Genomic DNA, 23602 nt, shown 5'->3' with positions numbered 1-23602 from the left:
CAAAGTGCTGGGATTACAGGCTTGAGCCACCGCGCCCGGCCTTTTTTTCTGTTTTTTTGAGACAGGGCCTGGCTCTTGCCCAGGCTGGAGTGTGATGGTGCAATTACGGCTCACTGCAGCCTCAAACACGTGGGCTCAAGCCACCCTACCTCAGCCTCTTGAGTAGCTGGGACTACAGGCATGTGCCACCAGGCCTGGCTAATTTTTTAAAATTATTTTTTGTAGGTCGGGCATGGTGGCTCACACCTGTAATCCCAGCACTTTAGGAGGCTGAGGTGGGTAGATCAAAAGGTCAGGAGACTGAGACCATCCTGGCTAACATGGTGAAACCCCATCTCTACTAAAAATACAAAAAAATTAGCCAGGCGTGGTGGCAGGCGCCTGTAGTCCCAGCTGTTGGGGAGGCTGAGACAAGAAAATGGTGTGAACCCGGCAGGTGGAGCTTGCAGTGAGCCGAGACTGCACCACTGCACTCCAGCCTGGGTGACAGAGTGAGACTCCGTCTCAAAAAAAAAAAAGAAAAAAAAATTATTTTTTGTAGAGATGAGGTGTCACTACGTTGCTCAGGCTGGTCTCGAACTCCTGGCCTCAAGTGATCCTCCTGCCTTGGCCTCCCAGAGTGCTGGGATTATAGGCATGAGTCACCACACCCAGGCACTTCTTATAAACAACACCTCCCCACTATGCCCCCTCCCTGCAAGGTTACCCCTGTGCTTTCCTTGGCTCACCTGCGTACTCCGAAGGCCTCCACGGGGTCAACACTGCCCCAATCAGGTAAAATTTGGCTCTTGGAGGAGCCAAGGAAAACCCCTCCCTGTGGCCGGTTCGATGTTAAGAGGAGTAAATGTGGCCACAAACATGTACCACAATTAGACACGCCGTTCTCCAGAACCGCAGGCTCAGGGAAGGGGTTTATACAGTGAATCCCGAGAGAGGCTCAGAGCCAGTCACAGGGACATTCCATTGGTCCCAGATCAAGTGTGAAAGCAGCGACAGGGGAGATGAAAGTCCACGTCTCCAGTCACTGCAGACACTGCGCTAAAATGCAGCAGTACGCGGTCCGGTTCCTACCAGCAAAAGTAGAGTGACGTCTCCGTGGACACAGTGGCCCTGCCTGCCACGGCAGCACCAGCACCAGCACAAGTGGCTCCTCAAATTCAGTGCAATGAAAGGAAATCTGAGACCCTCACTCACACAGCCGCCTTCCCCCCACCCAGCATCTACCGTGCTAAACAGCACAGCAAGGGGGCTTCTGTCCCTGGATAGAAGAGAGCTGCCAGATCAGAACGTGGGGTTGGGGCCCTCTGATTTCCTGGGTGACATAGGTAAGAGGATATAGTAAACAAGGACACCGCCAGGAAACAAACTGGAGGCTGAGTCCCCTGAACGCTCAGAGAATTCTCAAAGTAGCTGCAAACGGTGTATGAGAGGGCCTAGGTGTGTGCAGATCTGGAGATACCCCGGCAAGTTTCTTTTGCAAAAATTTCTGATGTGGGCATATTTTCTTGTAATCCTCCAGTTTTTACTAAACCCTGAACAAACATGAATGTTTGGGTTGCAAAGGCAGTGTGTGTCGGCTCTGGGTGATGCTAAGGGGGTGCATGTCAGTCTGGGTGATGCTAAGGTGGTGCGTGTCGGTCTGGGTGACATTAAGGGGCTGCGTGTCGGTCTGGGTGACGCTAAGGTGATGCCTGTCAGTCTGAGTGACGCCAAGGGGGTGCATGTCGGTCTGGGTGACGCTAAGGGGGTTCGTGTCGGTCTGGGTGATGCTAAGGGGGTGCGTGTCGGCTCTGGGTGACGCTAAGGTGGTGCGTTATCGGTCTGGGTGACGCTAAGGAGATGCGCGTCGGCTCCTCTGGGTGACACTAAGGCGGTGTGTGTCGGTCTGAGTGACACTAAGGTGGTGCATGTCGGTCTGGGTGACGCGAAGGCGGTGCGCGTCGGCTCCTCTGGGTGACACTAAAGTGGTACGTGTCATTCTGGGTGATGCTAAGGGGGTGCGTGTCGGTCTGGGTGATGCTAAGGGGGTGCATGTCGGCTCTGGGTGACGCTAAGGGAGGGAGTGTATGTCAGTCTGGGTGACGCTAAGGGAGGGAATGCATGTCAGTCTGGGTGACGCTAAGGGAGGGAGTGCATGTCAGTCTGGGTGACGCTAAGGGAGTGCGTGTCAGTCTGGGTGACGCTAAGGGAGGGAGTGTATGTCAGTCTGGGTGACGCTGAGGGAGTGCATGTCAGTCTGGGTGACGCTAAGGGAGTGCGTGTCAGCTCTGGGTGACGCTAAGGTGGTGCGCGTCGGCTCCTCTGGGTGACGCTAAGGGGGTGCGTGTCGGCCCTGGGCGGTTGTGTAACAAGAATGTAGAGAACACGGCAGCACCTACAGCTCACCTGGGAAGACAGGGCCAGGACGGCGCTCTCCAACACTTCTCCCGCTTGCTCACCAGAGAAGTATCCGCCTGCAAGCATAGCCTCGGTCACGTGGGGGCTGGGTCCTCAGTTCAAAACCAACCCCAATGCCAACATGCCCTGAGTGCACTTTCCAAATTGGCCACGCAGGAGGCCTGTTTTGGGTGAACACATCAGTGTCACTGCTGTCCCCAGTCCAGCTGTGACCCGAGGAATGTGCTGGCTCAGGGGCCAAGTTCTGACACCCTTTTCCCACTCAGGCATTGATGGTCTCTGGCCCGGGGCAACGAGGCAGGCAAGGTCCCAGGCTTGGAGGTGACGGGTGGCCCCTGGGCTCACACCTGCTGGGGCTCCGGGAGGCGGGGTGGGTTCCTCCCTTGGGAGGAAGCAAGGAAGAGGCTCCTGGGCAGAGCGAAGCAGGGGTGCATGGCAGGGGCACGGGTGAGGGGGTACCTGGGACCACCCAGGGGAGTGGGGAGGGGGGCGGTGGGCGCCTGCAGGGACTCAGAGGCTGTAGGGGGACTTAGCCCTTGGTGTCCCCTTCAGCCGCTGTGGTTTCTGGTGGGGCCCTAAGAGGTCCAAGGCCGTGGCCTTGTGCGTTCGGGAGCGCATCTGTGGTGGGATCTGCGTTTGCTACGATTTTTGCTGGAGAGAACTGTGTCATCACTTAGGGTTTTTCTCACGCAGCAGTGGAGCTCCTGCCCTGTGCTCGCCCTCTCTGGCAGGCACTTGTGTACCTTCCTTGGTGCACCTGAGCACTGTCAAGGCCTTCACGGGGTCAGCACCACCCTCTAGGGGTAAACACCGGCTCTTGGGGTGGGGAGGATCTTATTCTTACTCTTCACAAGCCCAGAGACGCAGGACATGAATGGATACGTGGTACATCCTAGTACCAAAGATGCATGGGTGCCATCCATTGGGAAGAACCACCTAAAAAGACTTGCTGGGGGCAACAACCAACAAAAGGTTGACAAACTTTGGTTTACCCCATTCCCACCAATCCTCCAGGAATCAGCCCCAGGACCCCGTCCTCCAGGAAGTCTTCCAGGGTTCCCAAGTCTAGACACTCCTGGCTCGTGTCTCTCTGTGCCTTATGGGACCTAGGGGGTGGGCTTCTGCTCCCCGCAGAGCCCGGCAGGCTGCCTGGCACGAGGGGGCCTTCTGGAAGTGCTCTCTGAACCGAACCCCAAGTGAAAGAAAAATTGGGTCTCTCGGCACCACCCTGATGCTGTTCTGCCCCATATGCCTCTCATGATGGAAGTGGGCTCCCCATCTGTCCACAGCACCCTCCACCATGCTCAGTAAGTCCTGTGGAAAGAGGACAATGGTGCAGGAAGCAGCTTCCTAGATACAACAGCGGGGCCCTGACTCTGGGGAGGACAGCAAGCCCGCAGTCAGAAGCCTCACCTCGGTAGAGCAGGGCCGCATGGCGGCTCAGGGACCACAGGGCGTACAGAGCACTGAGCCGCCCCAGCACCGCCCGCAGCGAGGGCGGCACGCAGGGCTGGTGCACGTGCTCGTGGAACCTCTGCACCACGGTGAGCTCCAGGAAGGCCAGCGCCAAGGGACGGCCGTGGGACACCTGGAATACAGGATGGCACCATAAGGACCATGAAGGTCCCAGCCCCGCCCAGATTCCCGGTGGAGGAAGTTCTCAGGAAACACGAACGCGGGTCTGCATTCCCGTGCAAGTTCTAGGACAGTAACATAAGGTGAGGCAGCACACAGACGCTGTGCAGCATAAAACATGTTTCTAGAACACAATGGGAAAGGCCTATGTGAAGATGGAGCTGGGAGTGCTCTGGCTCCACCAACGCCCTCCAAGGCCTCAATCTCAGCTCAGCTCCCGTCTGGGACCGGGAGAGGCACGGTCATTGCACACGGGGCCTGGGGCAGGCCTCGGGATGCTCTGCGGCTACAGTGTGGGCGCCCACCAGGAGGCCCCTGAAGGCCCAGGACCTGGCTTCTTCCACACGGGAAGACACGGAGGAGCTGGAGAAGGGGCTCGTCAAGCTCCTCCCCGAGCTCAGAACTGACTTCGCTTCTCCAAAGGAACTGCCAACCCCTCCTCCAAAGCCTCCAAAGCAGGCGTCTCTCCTTTCTCCCCATGCTGTACGTCCCCCGCAGGCTCTGCTGCTCCCATCTTTATGTCCATGAGTGCCCAATGTTTAGCTCCCACTTATACGTGCAAACATGCAGCATTCGGTTTTCTGTTGCTGTTAGTTTGCTGAGGATAATGGCCTGCAGCTGCGTCCATGTTGCTGCAAAAGCCATGACTGTTGGTAGTGACGGCTGCACGGTATCCCATGGTGTCTATGCACCCCGTTTTCTTTATCCGGTCCACCGCTGTGGGGCACCCGGGTCGATTCCGCAGTTTTGCTATTGTGAATAGCGCTGCGATGGACGTACAGGTGCATGTGTCCGGCTGGCAGGATGATTGCTTTTCTTTGGGGTATATACCCAGTAATGGGATCGCTGGGTCGAGCGGAAGGGCAACTCTTAGCTCTCTGAGAAACTGCCAAGTGGCTGAACTAATCTGCGTTCCCACCAACTGTGGATCTGTGTCACTCTTCTCCATAGCCTTGCCAGCATCTGCTATGATATCAAAAACATTTGCTGATAATCATCAACTTCACTTATTAGCCTTTCTTTCCCTGTCTCCCATTTATCATCTCACCAGATATTTTAAATTAGGAAAACAATACACATATTGCTTGAGTTGTTAGGATGAGCAGGTGCCATTTTTAAAATTAAAAAAAATCCAGCCAAGGGATGAAATACAGGGTATGGGGGACCGACTGCTGCAGGAGGACCCGGCTGCACGCCTGGCCTATGATGCTGCCCCAAATCCTCCCAGAACACAGCAGGGCGAAGCACACGGCAGCAGGGTCTCCAGTCACAAAGCCAGTGTCCTCCAGGGCCCTGTTGGGATCAGGAGCCTCGGGAAAACAGAAACCGGGAGAGGCTGCTTTCCCGCTCTGCTTCGTGCCAGCCTGACTGGTCCTGTCCCAAGACCCCCACTGGGTCCTGCACACTCATGGGTGGGCCGTCCCACTCTTGAGTATGCCACTCAGAAGAGTGCCAGGAAGGCCTGTCCTGCTCCCTGCTGTCTGAGCATGGAGTGTGCCAGCCCGGGGTCTTGGGGCTTCCTGCCCTCTCTGGATCTCACACGTGCTATAGCTCTGGGCCTTGGTTTTGGCGGGATCTGGACTTGCATTAGGGCCGTGGGGACTGCACGACAGACCCCAGCTAGGACTAGCACCCAGATTTCCCAGAGCCCTGCCAAGTGAGGTGGGGCAGCCCTCAGGCTCCTACCCGAGGCCTCTGGCAGGAGGCTGATAATACAGGCCTGTGGGGGAGCTGCCAGGCGTGGTGCTGCAGCTCCAGGCCTCAGCCCCTCCTCCTTTCACCTTCCATGAAACAAGCGGGCGATGGCACCTGCACCCCCGCAAGCTGCTCCTGCGTCCACAAGAACATGGCAATTCCATTGAATCCTGCCCACACCCCAAAACGTGCTCCCACACGACAAGGGCCTCTCCTCTCGCCATGGGTCCTCTGCGAACTCCAATCCCAGCAGGGCCTGGGCACAGAGAGGCGGTCCTCAGAACCGAATCTGAGTCTGAGCCCTGTGCCCCGCACCACTCTCCCCCTCACCTGCAGTCGCCACGCCGCTTCAGTGTGTTTTTCCATGAAAGTGACACAGCGTGATACAGCGATGGCCCAGGCCAGACAGGCCGCGGGGGCCAGAAAGACAGCCTCCTCTGGAACCTTACTGCTGTCAAATGATACATCCCGAGTGCCAGTGAGTTTTGAAACAGAGTCACTCGGCTCTGCAGCTGTGCAGAGAGCAAAAGGCATCATGGCTCCAAGCCTCAGTGCTGTCTCCCGTGTGGTGCTGCTGGGGTCAGGGCAGCCCTCTCACAGGAAGCGCCTGCGATGGCAGCTCTATTGTGCTCGACGGCATCTCGGTCCCCAGGATTTGCCTGCATGACACTGCGTTGTTGTTCCAGGAAAGGTCCACATAAGGCCAGCAGTCACCGGGGGGACACAGGCTCCGAGGATGGGCTCCCTAAACAGTGTCTGCCATGGCAACCAGCAGAGCCGACCACAACATTAACCAAGGTGGGCTGGGGCCCAGGAAGCATCCCACGCGGTATGAACTCTGCAGACCCGGGGGGACAGTAATGCCTCAGGTGCAGTCCCTCCCCCATGGCCAAAGTGTCCCCATAGCTACGGTTAGGGCTGGCGCACTCCAGCCAAGAGTGCTCACGGCACCCACAGACACATCTGGGAGTCCCCCAGACAGGGCAGGGGCTGGATTGTGCTCTACGGGGATCTTCTGGACCACCTCGATGCAGCTATGGTCAGCTGTCCCTTTACAGCAGTAAACCCGGACACCCAGGAAATCTTCAGCACAGGAGAGAGGGGAGGGTCCCAGTCTGGTACACTATGATTTCTGAAGTACATTTTAAGAGGCAATGGATATACTTCAGGCAAAAAAACAAACCCCAAATGGTCCAAATTCAGACAGCAGCCACGCAGCCTGGGGAAAGGGCTGGGCTCTGTGACAGCTGGCCCGGGTGCAATCCTGGCCCCAGCACAGGCAAGCTGGGGGACCTTGGGCATTTATTTCTCTTGGCCTCAACTTCCTTCACTCCCAAAGTAGACAACATGAAACGACCCAGGTACAGAATCCAGCATGTGGCTCAAGGAGAACAAATGTCCTTGTCCTTGTCCGCCTTCTGATGTGCAAATCCCTGAAGGGAACCTGGAGCCCTTGTGACAGGGGTTGATCCCAGGGTGGAAGAAGCCTGCGGGGACGCCAGCACCCACCTTTTTAGTCCCAGGCTGGAGGCAGGGTGCGGGGACGCCACCACCCACCTTTTTACTCCCAGGCTCGAGGCAGGGTGCGGAGACGCCACCACCCACCTTTTATATCTACTGGCTGTTGAACACATGAAGGTGTCACTCAGCCGAAAAATGAGAGAAACACATTTTTAAAGACCTTTCTGCGCATGCCTGGCTTACGGTGGGTAAATGGTAGATAGTGGTTATTGGCAAGAACCAGAAAATGTTTAAAAGTTAATAAATTTTCCCCACCAGGTCAAAGAGTAAGCACACTTTTAACAAAAATGGCCAGTAACCTTCTCAAACGACACAGCCGTCACCCTCTCCACGAACGGTGCTGGTGCCGGAGCCCAGCCTGATGCCTGTGGAAATACGGCTTTGACCTGCAGCTCCTGGCTCCAGGTCAGCGGCTGCTAGGGCTGGTTTCCGACCAGGCAGGCATCTATCTGAAGGAATTCCTTCCTTCCTGGGGGTGTTCTCTGTCAGCGACATGCCACGTGGGCTTCCCCAGTCTGCTGTGTGGCTTCTGATTTTGTTCAGAGCATCTTTTGCAATGCAGAAATGCTGAACCTTTATGCAGCCAAATCCGATGGTTTTATTTTTTAACAGCTTCTGGCTCCCATCTTCCTGAAAAGGCTGGTCTAGGCTGAGGCTTTCTTCTCATGCCGTATTGCAGGGGAAGGGACTGCGTTTCCCATGGGCCCCTTAGCATCCAGCCCAGGTCCCAAGGGCTCTCAGCTATCACAAACGTCCCCTGCTCTCGAAAGCTCTGCGACCCAGAAAAGGTCTGGAACACGAAGCCCCACCCTGGCAACTGGTTTCCCTCCAAGGCCTTGTGGCTGGTGTCTGTCAGCTCCACAGCTTGGCCCAGGGTCACCGTCTCAGCCGGACTCAGAACCCAGGACCCCTCTTGGCCTCTGCCGCAGGACTCCCTGAAATTCTGTTACCAAGTTCTCGAAGGAAAAGCTGAAGGTGAGTGTTTCTCAGCAGCTGAGCCACGCACTTGGGGTGTTGTGGGGTCACACATGCCGCATCCCCAGCATAGGCCGGGGCTGGAAGGGGGTGCTAAGGACCTACCAGGCAGTTCTAAGCGACACAGGTGTTGTTAGGAACGGGGTCCTTTTGTGCCCTCCGTCTCTGGGGGTCTTGTTTCACAACTCATTGGAGAATCTCCATTCCATTAAAAAAATTCTTTTTTTCTTTTCTGAGACAGGGTCTTGTTCTGTTGCCCATGCTGGAGTGCAGTGATGTGATCGCGGCCCACTGCAGCCTCAACCTCCTGGGCTCAAGCGATCTTCCTGCCTCAGCCTGCCTAATGTGCTGGCATTACAGACGTGAGCCAGTGCAGCAGCCTATTCCACCTTAACACAAGGATGTGGCCTGCAGAGGAGGGGCGATGGAAGCTGACAGGCATCCATTGGTTTCTGAATGACCCCACCTGCCATGTTATCAGCCAGGGTGGGTACAGAAGGCAGCTTGTTCTGGAAGGGTCACTTCAAGCCTCCTATTTTTGGTCACTATGGGCCTAACTACGAGTTTTACTGACCCTGGCCACCTGCTGACTTCTTTTCAGCTATAAATTCAATCTGGATTTCTTTTTTTTTTTTTTTTTGAGATGGAATCTTGCTCTGTCACCCAGGCTGGAGTGCAGTGGTACGATCTCAGCTCACTGCAACCTCTGCCTCCCAGGTTTAAGCAGTTCTCCTGTCTCAGCCTCCCGAGTAGCTGGGACTACAGGCGCCGCCACCTCACCCGGCTAGTTTTTCATATTTTTAGTAGACACTGGATTCACTGTATTAGGCAGGATGGTCTCCATCTCCTGACCTTGTGATCCACCTGTCTTGGCCTCCAAAAATGCTGGGATTACAGGCATGAGCCACCGCGCCTGGTCCAATCGGGGTCTCCCTGAGCTCGGCAGGAGCCCATCCTTCCCGCCTTCTCTCCTCATCCCAGGGCAGGTGTGTGCAGCAGGTTCTAGAGCTGCTGGCCTGAGGGCCGGGGCTGCCCCCAGCAGCAGGCTGTGGGATGCCAGGCCTTCCCAGAGACAGGCAGACGTGGACCTGGGTCCCCACAGCGGCTTCATTATTGAAGCTGACCCATAACCTCATGAACTGACACTAGGGAGAAGGGGCGACAGCAGCTCTCTCCGTATCCATGGCCTCCCTGCACGACACTCATGGCTTGAGATTCCCCATAGCTACGGTTATGGCTGGCGCACTCCACCAAGAGTGCTCACGGCACCCACTGACACATCCAGGAGCCCCACTGCCCCCAACAGCTGCCCCCTAGACAGGGGAGGGGCTGGGCTCTGCTCTAGGGCAGACAGCCGGGACAGGGCTGGAATCACACGTAACCAGGTTCCCGGCATGACGAGGCGTTTTATAACAGGCTGTTTTTTCCCTGTGGCTTCCCAGAACACGAAAGACAGCCCTGTCCAGGTGTGAGACCCAAAGCACTTTCCAAGGCCAATGACGACCCACTCACCATTGCCACCCCAGCCCCTCGGGAAGGCAAGAGCAACTTGTGGAAAACCAAGCAGGGTGCTGGCGTCACTCCCGTGAGTCAGGAGGGAGCACTCTGAGTGTCCGCAGTGGTGTCCCTGCCCTTCTGTGCATCCAAGGCTCTCACAACCCAGCGCTTCACTGCTCCGGGTTACGGGCTGGGAACCGTCAGGAATGGTAAATGCAACATCCATGACCTCCCCAGCCCAGCAAGATAGGTGCCGCCATCCCTGTGTTACAGAGGACTTGAGCAAGCAGCAAAGTCATCAAGTCATCTGCCCAAGGTCACGGGACCTCGGGGTCTGGGGCCTGAACTGCCAGGGACACAACGGCCGGGGAATTAAGAGCAAATAATACAAAAGGGAATTGTGAAAACAAATACCTACCTGGCAGTTATTCCTTGCTTCAAAGTCACTGCTTCCTGATCTTTTCTCTTGGTTTAACTTTCGGTAAGTCTCTCGGAGCAGGTAGCAAACCAGCCACTTGTATGCTGCCAGGGCGACTTCGGAACAAGAAACAGAAGGAGAAAAAGTAACAATAGAGAACCCAGCATTTGTCACGACTCACCCCCAGGGACAAGGCACTGCCAGCATCCTGCAGGTATGGCGTCATCTTCGTGACGAGCAGGTGTATGGGGTGGGTCTGATTTTATAGGTAGGGAAACTGAGGCACAGGGACGGTACCTGCCCAGGGCTCCTCTGGCTGGAGGCACTTCCTGGCTCAGCCTGGGGCTGTCCTGAGTTCTACACTGTTTCAGCAGCCTGGAGGCCACAGGAACACGGTGCTGCCACTAGAGCGGACCCTCAAGTGCAACGGCCGCACGTTCTCGCACGCACCAGGCTCGGTCTGTGTGAAGCGTGGTGCTGTCCCCGCAGCATCGGCCAGGACCGCATGGGCAGAAGGACAATTGCCCGGCGGTGGTGCCCAGTGGCGAGAGGAAGGGGTGCTTCCATCCACCTCCCCCTGCCTGGCCCTTGGACCTCACTGCCTGCTGGAGCTGTGGAACTGGGGACTGACACAGTGGGGGAGGGGGTATCTGAGGCCTCGTACCCTGGGGGGCCCCTCCCACAAGGTTCAAAAGGGCAGGAGGGAGCAGATGCAGCAGACAGGGAGGCCCCGGGGTGGGGTGTCAGGCAGGACAGCTGGAGCCCCCTCTTCATCCTCCCCTTCCCCCGGCAGTGGTGCCCACATCTGCAGGGCCCCCTACAGTGTGGCCAGAGCTGGCCTCCCACAGTACTCCCTATGGACCAGGTATGGTCCTGAGACCCCACCAGGCTGTACTGCTACTACCCCGCTGATGAGGACATGGGCCCAGGCACATGGCCAGCATGTAGGGGAGAGGTGCGGACCAGCCACACATGGAGGCCACACTCACATCCACTCCCTGCCCAGGCACAGAGGGCCTGGCGCCTGGACACGAGGCGCCTCCAGGCTGCAGGCGGCCTTCTGCCTGGCAGCCGGTCTTGCTCAGAGATCCCAGGCAGGAGAATGGGGCCAGCCATGCTGAGTCTGAGCCCAAAGGCTGAACTCAGGGGGCCTTGGGATTTCCTTCTGTGTCACACAGCCCAGGTCACCGGGAAGAAAACACCCAACACTGCAGTTCCTGCCACAGCACACCCGACTGCTTTCGGCTGTTACATCCATTCACCCTCACAGCACAACTGAGAAGCCCATCACAAACCAGAGCCGGCTGTTCCCCAGGCTCAGACATCAGGCGGGTTGCTGGAGGTCTCAGCTCCCCAGCAGGAAGGAAAGGAAGGTGCTGCTGACCCCGCAGGCGGGGTGTAGGCAGCGTTGGGCAGAGGTTTCCTCCATACAGGCATCTTCAGGGAGCCAAGGCTCCCCTTGCCAAGTCCTGCCAGGCATGAGGCGTTGAATGGTGGCCCCAACTGACTCCCACAGCTGTGAATGTGACCTTTGTTGGGAAAAGGGTCTTTGCAGATGTCATGAAGTTGAGGTATTGAGGGAGGTCATCAGAGACTCCTGGACTAGGGTGGACTCTAAATCCAATGACACGTGTCCCTACAAGACGCACAGGCGGCAAAGTCACAGAGGAGGCAAAGGCCAGCATGATGCAGCCACAGCCAAGGACTCCTGGAGCTGCCAGGAGCCTGGGCAGGAGGAGCCCTCCCCCAAAGAGGGAGCGGGGCAGCCCTGCCCCATCCTGCCTTGGGGTTTCCGCCTCTGCACGGAAAGAGTCACTGTCTGCTATCTTTGGTGCCCAGGCCGTGGCCCTCTGCTGCTGGCAGGCTGCCCAAGGCTCATCCTTGAGCCTCACATGCTACCCTTCAGGACATTACAGGAAAATTCAGGTCCATTTTTCAGGTCATGAGGGGAGGCCCTCATGACCACCGCCTGTTCCTAAAGGCTCTGCCACATCCCAAGCTCTCCCTAGCAGGGCAGATGGTCACGAACAGCAAGGAAAGGTGGACGCTGTGCAGTTGTGCTTTCCATGACTTATTTACACAGCAACAAAACCAAGGAAACGGTCTGGCCAGAAACCGCTTGTGCAAATTCCTTCTGACCACACCAGAGGCCCCCGTGTCCCACCACGCATCAGCCGTAGCTGGGCTTCCCTCCCAGCCTGTCCTGGCCGTTCCCAAACACTGCCCTGGGAGGGGTCCCTCTGTGGTGGACACTTCATGGCAGTTACCCGAGTTTTCCAATCTATCTCTGCAACCAGAATTAACCCATGAGGCTTCACGTTGACGGCCAGTGAGACTGTGCTGTGGGCTGCAAGTGAGACGAACACTTGAGAAATGAGTTATGTTTGCACCGTGTTCTTCCTTACACTCTGCTTTTGGTTCTTGGTTTTTCATTAAAAAATAAAGTATGTCAGTCTGATGTGTTCACATGCAGGGGAGAAGATCCCCCAAAAAGCAGATGAAAGCAAACGAAAGGTGGGTGCCATGTGTGTCATTTCCAGAGTTAATCTGGAAGCGAAACAGTATCGCTGAAACAAAGTACGTGGAAAACGGGCACTGACGGGCAGCGAATTCTCTTGCTTGGAATATGGCTGCTGGCGGCCCAAGGACACACCCAGCATCAACAACCTCTGTCCTCAAGACTCTCCCAGAATCCTGGGTCACCGCAGCCTTTCCATGAGCCACACACCAGACGAACTCGCGAAGGTGCCCCCAGCTGCCCTGTGCACCCAAGGACCGCCCCTCGACCTGCCCCCCTTCCCAGCTGGGACTCTGTCCTTGACCCCATGGAGAGCTCTTCGCATGCACTGCCTGCCTTTCGGGTCTCGGTTTCCTCTCCTGTCTCTGAGTCCAGTCCCCTCTGCGTCAGCATCAGAGCACTCCTAACTCGGATTCTGACCTAGGCAAGCCCTGGAAAGTAAGGCCTGGACGGCAGCCCCAACTCCTCAGCCAGATCACGGGCCCAGGTCTGACCATGCCCACCGCTCTGGTGCTCCTGAACGGCCGGTGCTCCCCAAAAGCACAACGCACAGACCCTCCAGGACACCCTCAGGTGCCGGCTTTGTGGGAAACATTCCTTGACCCACCAAGGCAGACCTCACCTGCACCTGTGTCTGTTGTTTCCAATGAAGTGTTCAGGACAGTGGCCCCCCCACACACAGCAGCCCCCCACCGAGGGCACCATGGGCTGGCACCTGCCAGGCAGCACGAGGTGACCGCATTCCCTCTCCACTGTCTTGCAGAAGGAAAACAGGCTCAGAGAGATTAAAGCCTAGCTCAAGGTCACAGCGGGGGGCAGTGCTGACCCAAGAGCCTGTGCTCCCATCCTCTGGGAACACAGTCTGCACCATGAACCCCACTGCTCACCTCACATGACCTCACCATGCACTCCACGTGACCTCACCGCTCACCCCACGTGACTCCACTGCTCACCTCACATGACCTCACCATGCACTCCACATGACTTCACCGCTCACCCCATGTGACTCTACCACTCACACATGGCCCCATGTCACCTCTGGCCCACATTCTGTGACCTTGCAGTACACACATACACAGTGTCCAGGTAGTGAACACTGCAACTGCTTACTACGAATGCACACCAGCCAGCTAAAGGAGAACAGGGCCCGTCTCAGGAAGCAACAGCACAGGCCCCAAGGCACAGGGCTGTGACACTCAGCTCAGCACACGTGTCTGTGCAAAAATCAGAGGAACTCAAAAGAAAACCCGGCCTTCCCTACCCAAGTCAGAATAGGAACCCCTGAAGGACCAGCCATGGGCTTGGCAAACCCTCCATCCTTCCTCACAGGCGAGTGCAACCCTGGAAGAGGTCTGTGTCTCTTCAATCCTGCAGAGCCTGAGGGCCCCACATCACTTACACAGCTTTTACCAAAGATCCACATGACGCAAGCTGCAGTTAGCCCTGAGCCCTGGGATCTGTGACCAAATGCCCTTGAGACGATGGGGCTGGCAGAATCCCCAAGCTTCCCTGCGGCATGAGGGATGATGGTGATCTGGCTCCCACACCACTTTCCACAAGTGAAAGTCATTTGCCTTTGTTACTCTGGAAAATGTTTTCACTTTGTTGCATCTTGCAAACGTTAGGGCAGTTGCAGGAAAAGCAGATGACTTTGGTGTCTCTCCTGATGATGGAGAGACTGTAAAACTGCTTTTGCTTTCACAGTCTCAGGGGAAGGGGAGGGAAGAGGAGAGGGTGATGGGCACATGGAGACGCTGGCTGCGCCTTCTATGTTTTGATTTTATTAATATAGGGAGTGATGGTTTTAGGAAAAAGGTTTTGGTTGGGTTGAAGTTACTACAATGATTAGGTCATTTTCTAGTTCTTCCTGTGGCAACATCTGGGAAGCTTAGAAACTGACCTGCGGCCGGGTGCGGCGGCTCACGCCTGTAATCCCAGCACTTTGGGAGGCCGAGGCGGGGAGATCAGGAGGACGAGGTCAGGAGATCGAGACCATCCTGCCTAACAGGGTGAAACCCCGTCTCTACTAAAAAACAAAAAATTAGCCGGGCGTGGTGGCGGGCGCCTGTAGTCCCAGCTACTCGGGAGGCTGAGGCAGGAGAACGGCGTGAACCCGGGAGGCGGAGCTTGCAGTGAGCCAAGATGGCGCCGCTGCCCTCCAGCCTGGGCGACAGAGCCAGACTCCATCTCAAAAAAAAAAAAAAAAAAAAAAGTGACTTGCAAACATCAGAAATAGGTCATCAAACGTGTCCCCATTTCCTACTGGCACCCAAATAGGCAGGCTGAGGTCTGCATGGTTAAGTCAGAAGCTGTAACCCAGCGCAGGGCCCACGGGAAAGCAAGCAGTGACGCCGGCGCTTCCTGATGACGATGCTGAGGGTGCGGGCAGGGGAAGGCGCCGGGAAGCTGGCCCGGCCCAGGCTCCACACTGGCTTCGGCCATGGCTGTGTGTTCTTTGCCGTGTGAACAACGAAGTGGCCCGCAGGGCTGGAGACGGACAAGGGCACACGCTCGGGGGCTGCTATCACATCCACGGCGTCGGTCCTGAAGGCCGGAAGGCGTCCTCCACGTGCGCCTGTCCCCTGCATGGGGGAGGCCTGCGCTCCCTCCTCCCGAGGATCCAGGGGCCTCCCAGAACCCCTGGGGACCCTCACGTTCTGGTCTCCTGAATGCAAAGCCAAGCGCGTCCTCCATCTCCAAATCCCTGCTCCATCCGCCCAGCTGAGTGTGCGGCACCTTGAGAGCGGTTCCTGCCCAAACTCTGTGGCTGCTGAGCTGAGCACTGATTTGGCGCCAAGTGCTGCACTAAGTGCTTTACGCGCTGAACTCAGTCCACCCTACGAAAACCTTATGAAGGGGATACCATTACCATCCCTGTGCTGCAGATGAGGAAACCGAGGCAGGAAGGCTGAGGAACTTGCTGTAGGTTCCACGGCCGGCAGGAGGAGGGACCGGGATCAACCTCCGGCAGCCTGGAGGGAGCTGACGTCTCGCTCTGGAGGGTGGGCCTGCTCTTCCAGTGTCGGGTGTCACGGAGGGGTTAGTTTCTACCTGGCTCACCGGGACAGCGCATTGGGACCCCTCTCGGCCCTTCTCTTCTGCACTAATAGGTGCTTTGGTAGCAAAGCAAAGACGTTCACTAAATACCGCTGAGTGAGGCGATGGGGAGATGGAGGCGTCGCTGCGGCTTCAAACTGTTCTCTGTGATGTGTGGCTTGACAGATGGGGGCTGTGGTGGGAGGAAGGCATTTGACAGGGACACGGGTGGCATGGAGGTGGGGGCAGCTCCAGCCCTGCTCTTTCTGTCAAATCTCACCCAGACCACTGGGCAAGAAGCATCCAGGAGCAGTAACAAGAGATTCAGAGCTTTGCAGTCCCACAGGCTTGGGTTTGAATCCTTGCTCTGTCCCTGCCTGCACCCAGGCAGCCGGAGCCGAGGGAGCCTTTAGGAGTGCCCTGTAGGACACACAGAGCTCCGCCGGGTGCTTCTGTGTGGGGGCGCAGGGCAGCCCCTCTCACCTGTCCCAACCGCCTCTCACGTCCATTTCCACAGAGCAACCAGAGTGGCCTTTTTCCATGAGGAACATTTTTAAAAATAAGAATCTTCAAAACAAGTAGCACACCCCATTTCACCAGGCCTCTGGCGCTCACCTCCCGTCATTCACAGCAGGGGAACAAGATGCAGGCTCGCATCGAGATGAGCTCCGCACAGGCTGGGCCCTGTTGCCTCCTCCTCCTCCTGAGACGCCTGTCCATCGGGCATACCCATGGCTGCCCCTGCCTTTCACTGAGACCTCAATTCAAAGGCCAAGACCCTTCCAAGGTGGTCACCAGCCATGCTCCACCTCACCAGCCAGGATCACTGCTTTGCAGAATTCCTGCTGCCCTAAGACTGAGGCCTTGGGATGTTTTCGTGTCTGCTGGTCTAGACTGCAAAGTCCCACGAGGGCAGGCACGGGGTCTCGGTCATGCCGGCCGCTGGCCCCAAACTGCAGAGTGAGCGCGTAACAAGCACGTGCAGAATTAACCAGGGAACAACGCGAGAGCAGCTGCTCTCCAGAGAGGGATCCTGTCAGGATGCAGTGTAGTCTACAGGGAAGCTGCTTTGCTTTCCATGCTGCCAGCATGGCCGGACGCCCCATTCCCAGCTCTTGTTTCCACCTTTCTGAGCAGACCCTGCGTGGGTGAGGTGGAGCCTGCAGCAGCTCCCATGACACACCTGCAGGCCAGCTCTGCGCGGGCCCCTGAGAGGAGGCCCCACCCCGACCACCACACCCACGGGAGATGAGCCTGTGCTTCAGGGGCCGAGGGAAGGAAGCGTGTGAGATGCGCCAGGGCGGGAAGGGGCATCTGCTGTTTGGGGAGCCAGGAGGGGCTGGGGGTGGGGAAGACCGACAGGTGAGGTGGCTGGGAGGGCCCAGGGACAGCAGCAGCCCAGGCACCAGGGCAGGGGGCAGAGGCTGCTCAGTGGACAGAGACCAGGCCAGGTGGCCTCTCACACCCTTTATCCTATGGGAGGGGAAGGCAAGAGGCAAGGCATAGGGTGGTGAGCGGGCGTCCTTCAATTCATCTGTGGAGTCAGTGTCTAACTTGGCATCGGGTGCAAAGAGATATTCCACGAGCCAGCCGAGGACAAGCTGCATGCAGGGCCTCCCACCACCACTGCTGCCCCAGCTGGAACTGCCAACGGCCCCCTCACCGAGGTGCGGTGTGTTTCCTGGTGGGAATGACGGGAAATCAGGAGGCCAGGGGAGCCCTCCACCTGCATGTTTACCTGCGGAGTCCAAGCAATCGGCAACACTGGAGACCTCAAACTTCTGGTCAAGGATGCTGGGATAGGCGTCCAGAAAGTCCACCGACTTCAGCGGACTGCGGAAGCAAGCTCCATCTAGGACACACATTCCAGTGACTTTGGTAGAAGACGGGAACCCAAGCCATTGGGGACCCCAAGCCGGGAGCACCCCAAAGCATGGAGAGTGTCCAGAGGACCCGACGGCCACAGACCCATGAGCCAGGGTCTGGGTCTCAAGGACCCTCCCCATCCCAGCCTTTGCCCGTGCCTTGGGGAGGCGGTCGGCACTATCTGACAACATTTCTTTCCTTCTGCAAATCAAGGGTGTGTTCACAGAAGCTGAATCAGTGGGGCTGGGAGAGCCCACCCCCGCCAGGTTGGGTTCCAGGGCCCCCAACAGTATGCAGCGGAGCCTCACCCTGGACCCGGTGTGCCAGGAGGCCCAGCAAATAGTTGCTTGTCTGCTGCAGCAGGACGTTGTTGTCACCTTCGTATGTGCAGTTGGGATCGTTGTCATCTCTAAGGACACCCAACCGGTTCACTGCAACAAAGCCACAATAGTACCATCACTTAAGATGCATATTTGTGAAACAGCCAGTCACTACGTGAGAATTTAAAATGCCCTAAGAGGCTGGGCGCAGTGGCTCACAGCTGTAATGGCAGCACTTTGGGGGGCCAAGGCGGGTGGATCACTTGAAGCCAGGTGTTCAAGACCAGGCTGGCCAACATGGTGAAACCCACCACACTCGGGTATGGTAGTGTGTGCCTGTAGTCCCAGCTATTCGGGAGGCTGAGGCAGGAGAATCGCTTGGGCCTGGGAGGCGGAGGTTGCAGTGAGCTGAGATTGCGCAACTGCACTCCAGCATGGGCGACAGAGTAAGACCCTGTCTCAGGAAAAAAAAAAAAAAAAAGCCACGAGTTTGAGACAAGCCTGGGCAACATAGTGAGACCCTATCTCTACAAAAAAATGAAAAAAAATTAGCTGGGCATGGTGGCAAGCACCTGTAGTCCCAGCTACCCAGGAGGCTGAGGTGGGAGGATTGTCTAAGAACCCAGGCATTTGAGGCTGAAGTGAGCCATTGTCATGCCACTGTACTCCAGCCTGGGGGACAGGGCAAGACTGTCAAAAAAAAAAAGCCCTAAACCCAGCTTGACCAGACACAAAGAACTGGCACCCCTGCTTCAAGTCCCAACTCCAGCTCCTCCTCACTGCTGTCAGTAAGCCCTGCACGGTCATCCTGCAGAGCCTCCCCTGGCATGGGGTCGCTGACAGGAGGGAACCATCTCAGCAAGCTGACGCCCCCAGGGCTGCCCTTCTTCCTTCCGTAACTGAATGAACTCTTCTTTTAACACAGGAAATTTCAAGACAACTTTTTTTTTTGTCTTTCCTATAAATTAGCTGAATGCCTTCACATAGGTTATAAGGCTTGCTTTCCAGACCCTCACGCACTCGAGCCTGCTTGCTCTGATGGAAAGTGTTCTCTGAATGTGAGGCTGGGATGGGCCCAGCAGGAACGGAGTGGAGCTGACTTCTCACACTCACATACTATGACCGATGGATCCTGAGAGCATGAAAGGAATCTTATTGCAGCCATACTGCCAGCAGGCTTGTGATTAGGCTTGTGACCACCTAGAACACCTGATCATTTTCTCCTGACTTGCTGTCAAATCTTGCCACGTGCCTCCTGTCATGTAACAGGTTGGCCACTGAACATGAGCTGGGAGAGGCCCCAGCAGAAACATTTGCAATTGATTTTCTAAACCTAGATGGAGCTTCGATTGTATTGGTCTCAATCCCAGCATATGTATGTGTGTGTGTGTGTATATATATATATATATATGTATATGATGAATCTTGATTCCATTGTCTTTGTTGTCTGCAGTACTGCAAGATTCAATTTCCTTATTCAACTATTTATAGAATCCCCATGAGTTACAATGACAAATAAAAACTACTAAGGGCATTGCGCAGAGGACAAAGCACGCAAATGAGTAACTTACGTACAGCCATGGCTACCCACGTGGCAGTAAGCGACAAAGGCAGAGTGTGGTGGGAGTGAGGGGCTACGTTGCTGCCGGCCCATGCTGAAACAGGTGCGAGTTAGAACTGCGGTGGTGGGCGGATGATCGCTGAAAGTGTGTAGTTCTGGACAGAGCATCGCCAAAACTCTCACAAACTTGGCAAGGGCCTAAAGTGCTCCTGGAGGGCAAGAGAGTTTTGCGGATGCTGTGGCTGTTTTGAGTGTGTACATGGCCTTCCTTGAGCAACCAGTTTTTGCCAGTTAATTATTTAGGATTAGCACACAGGAAGTTTTGCAGATAAGCTGTAAATAATGCTGATGATAATTCTAATAATAATAGCGTTAGCAAATAAAAAAGTCAGTGGGCACACACTACCAGCCAGATACCATGCTTATACTTCACACGTGTTAATTCACTTAATTCTGGCAAGAACCTATGTACACTATTATCACCCTCACTGTAGAAATAAGAAAACTGAGCACAGTGAGGTTAAGCAAACTGCCCACAGTTACCAGGCTGTTAAGACAGAGCCAGGACTCAATCCCAGGCAAGCTGGTGGCCCCTGTTCTTAACCACACAACAGCTGCCTCGTTATCGTCAATGCTGATATAGCTTACTCTTTTTCTAAGTGTAAGAATTTTCTATCCAAATAAAACATGGTGCTAGTTTACTACCAAGCTGTTAACCAAACAGTTAAAATTCAAATGAGCAGATCAGCTGCTCTCTGCCTGTATTTTGGCCAAAGCATCAGGCATCTGAAAGCAGTGGGATCTATCTAGGGCAGGGGTTGGCAAACTTGTTCTGCAGTGGACCAGAGAGTAAATATTTTCAGCTCTGCAAGCCACATGGTCTCTGTCACAGCTGGGATTACTCAACTCTGCCCTTGCAGTGCGAAAACAGCTGCAGGAAATGTGCAAATGAACGGGGGTGGCTGGCTGTGTTCCAATAAAACTTTATTTGCAAAAACAGGTGGCAGGCTGGATTTGGTCTTCAGGCCACAGTCTGCCGACCCCTGGTCTAGAGTCAAACAGTAGGGTTAAGGACAGGAAACCACCGTGCGCTTCTCCAAAACCTACTGGCTAGATAGCCGTGTCCTCCACACGCCTCCCGGCATTCCTGAATTCCTTGCTGGGCGGTCCACGAGGCCAGGGGCTTGCTGGCTGATGCCAGAGCGTGGATCTCACGTCCAAGCTCTGCCTTTGGGTGAGGGAATCCAACAAGAACAGGTGAAAAGAGACTTTTGACACCAAAAAGTCAGACGTCAGCAATAACATCAAACCACCATATCACCTCTAGTCTAATACAAGACATCCTGAAAATGACAGAAGAGGAAACCTAATTGTAATTAGAAATAAAAAAGGGTCTTTATGCAAGTATGGGCACACTGTGGTACGCTCATACCATTTCCCAACAATAAAAACACTGCTCCACACAGCAAATCGCTTTCAGGGCCCTGACATGGCTCCGAGAAGCAAACTGCAGAAGAATGTACGTCATGGCTCAGTTTATACAAAGTTCACAAATGTCCAAGTGAATGACACGCCATGGAAGGTTGCAATTGTTTGCAGTGAAACCATGAAGAAAGGCCAGAGAATCAGACCCACCACCGCAGACAGCGCTCCCTCCCAGGACAGGGAAGGGCCGGGACCAGTCCATTCCAGAAGGCTGCAAGCGCCTCGGTAACTGACAGTCTGCTCTGCGTGGGTGCTCACTGTGCCTCCCTCGGGCCTGACATGTTTTATTGAGACTCCTTTGCTGTCCATGGCCACACTACCCTGAATGAGCCTGATCTTGGAAGCTAAGCAGGGTTGGGCCTGGTTAGTACTTGGATGGGAGACTGCCTGGTACCAGCAGGTAATGCAGGCGTTTCTTTTAAGGGAAAAAAAAAGAAGAAGAAGAAGAAGAAGACTCCTTTGCTTCTGCTTGATATCTAATGACGAAACCTTAAGAGACTGGGCCAGGCACAGTGGCTCACGCCTGTAATCCCAGCACTTTGGGAGGCCGAGGCAGGCAGATCACTTGAGCCCAGGAGTTTGAAAACAGCCTGGGCAACATTGGCGACACCCTGTCTCTACTGAAAAATACAAAAAATTAGCCAGGGGTGCTGGCGGGCACCTGTAGTCCCAGCTACTCTGGGAGGCTGAAGCAAGAGAATCGCTCGAACCCAGGAGGTGGAAATTGCAGTGAGCCAAGATTGCACTACTGCACTCCAGCCTGGGCAACAGAGTGAGACTCCGTCTCAAAAACAAACAAAAAAACAAATAAAAAACTTAAGAGACTGATTCAAGGTAAAAGAAGAATTTTTACTTTTAAAAAAGAAATAAATTAAAAAAGAAAAACAAGAGGAAGACACACACAAACACACACACACACACACACACACGTTAAGTCCAATGACCCATTTTATGAGTGTTTTCAGCTTCACATAAGGGGCTGAGTCGAGGCCCTCCTCTGCCTGGGTTAAACCGCTGAGTTTCAGAAACAATGAGCCCGGTCACCCTTTACAACATTATTCACAGGGGAGTGTCAGAGCTGGCAAAAGCTCCACTGACTCATGCTCCCAGGAAGACACAGGCTTAACCCCTTCAGTGGTCAGAAGCGCTCCCTCCTCAGGCCTCCCGAGCCTGGGATTTGCTCTGCCATCAATCCTGCAGGTCATCCCTTTGCCATCACCTGCCGTGAATGCGGACACCAGTAATATTTCAAGATATGCTAATTAGATGCAGGCTTTTTCTGATGTTGTACGTAACCGCAATCTGCGGCGTTTCTCCTCTGCTTTCAAACATGGTTATTTCTTTCGATTCACATTTTACTCTTGCTCAGGAGGCAGCAGGAGGGACAACGGAAAATCAGTTCATAACCATCTACAAGGAAATCCGTTCTCGATGTCTCTTTATGCTGAGGCTGATCTCGGGATTTGCACGCTTGTTTCTGGCACAAATCCTCTGACTGTCAACTCAAATCCAGTCAGTGGGATTCAGACCTTTGTGCAGCTGTTTACAAAAGGCTCAGAACCATGAAAGCCACTGAGGGGCGGGTAATGCGGATTTTGCAAAACCGTCATGTTCTCAAAAGAAGACCAACAGCTGAACTCACAGACTGGAACCAAGAGTCGTGTCAGCACATCCTTGAGAGGCAGGAGTGTGGACGCGTGCCCAGCCCGTTCAATTGCAGCAGAGGCCAAGAGCTCCGAGTGGGTGGGAACAACTGGAGGAATGCGTCCTAGGCTCTGTCCTCGCAAATCAAACGACTGATTTTGCTTTGAAATGAAGGCTGAATCTGTGCTGCTCCAACTGTGTGAGATTCAAATGATGCTGCTGAGGAAGCAGACACCACCTCACCTGTCTGGCACTGCGGTCTCCCGAGGCAAGTCCTCGCTGGAACTCCACCAGGTCCAGGAAAAGCGACTTAGAGAAGTGGTCTAAGGCGTAGGCAGCTGCCAGATATGGAAGCAAGCGGCATTGCTAGAACAGACAAGACACCTGCGTGAACACATCACGGTTCCCATGAAGGGCAGCCCATCCTAGGGACCGTGAAAGCCAGTGCAGGGAGAGGCCGTCGGGGCCGTGCACCCACTAGTGCTGAAGGTCTCCACGCGTCTTCCCGGCACATCAGAAAACCTTCACCCTGACATGCTTTCAACTCGGCCAGTTCGGCTTTCACCCATGGCCCCTGACGGACAACCCCAAACGCAATTCCCTAAACGGCCACTATTCACAGCTGTCCCGTCAAAGTCACTACAGAACAAAGTGCCGGTCCATCTGTGAACTCAGAAGGCTGCGCTGCTAGGGGCCAACTCCCCGGCACACGGACTGACTGGCTGACAGCATGTGCCTCATGAGCCTGTGAGGACGAGGCTGTCACCCTGGGACAGATGGGAAAGCTGAGGCCCACACAGCCGGCAGCCCCTCAAAAGGCAGAGTGCATGTCTTTTGCACTTTGTCTGAAACAGGATAGGGTCCACCTGTTGTTGGGTGGGTGGGTGGGTGGGTGGCTGGATGGATGCATGGATGGTGGGTGGTGGGTAGGTAGATGCATGGGTGGGTGGATGGATGAATCCGTGGATGGGTAGATGGATGGGTGGGTGGATGTGTGGACAGGTGGGTGGATGCATGGATGGGTGGGTGGGTGG

At 55.4% G+C, this 23602-nt stretch overlaps 1 protein-coding gene across 1 annotated transcript in view; it reads right to left on the bottom strand.

Annotated features, from left to right (window-relative positions):
- Nucleotides 1-23602, bottom strand: part of ACOX3 (acyl-CoA oxidase 3, pristanoyl) — a 55463-nt gene that overhangs the window by 7065 nt on the left and 24796 nt on the right. The window contains exons 10-16 of the mRNA XM_011935388.1: nt 22812-22934; nt 20547-20667; nt 17867-17989; nt 17431-17544; nt 10139-10254; nt 3811-3985; nt 2386-2453 (exon numbers count right to left, since the gene is read on the bottom strand). Of these exons, the coding sequence (XP_011790778.1) occupies nt 2386-2453; nt 3811-3985; nt 10139-10254; nt 17431-17544; nt 17867-17989; nt 20547-20667; nt 22812-22934 (840 nt within the window). The remainder of the gene's footprint in view (nt 1-2385; nt 2454-3810; nt 3986-10138; nt 10255-17430; nt 17545-17866; nt 17990-20546; nt 20668-22811; nt 22935-23602) is intronic.

The sequence above is a fragment of the Colobus angolensis genome, unplaced genomic scaffold, assembly GCF_000951035.1.
Source record: "Colobus angolensis palliatus isolate OR3802 unplaced genomic scaffold, Cang.pa_1.0 Scaffold143, whole genome shotgun sequence".
Lineage (NCBI taxonomy): Eukaryota > Metazoa > Chordata > Mammalia > Primates > Cercopithecidae > Colobus > Colobus angolensis.
This window is presented reverse-complemented; position numbering and strand designations above follow the sequence as displayed.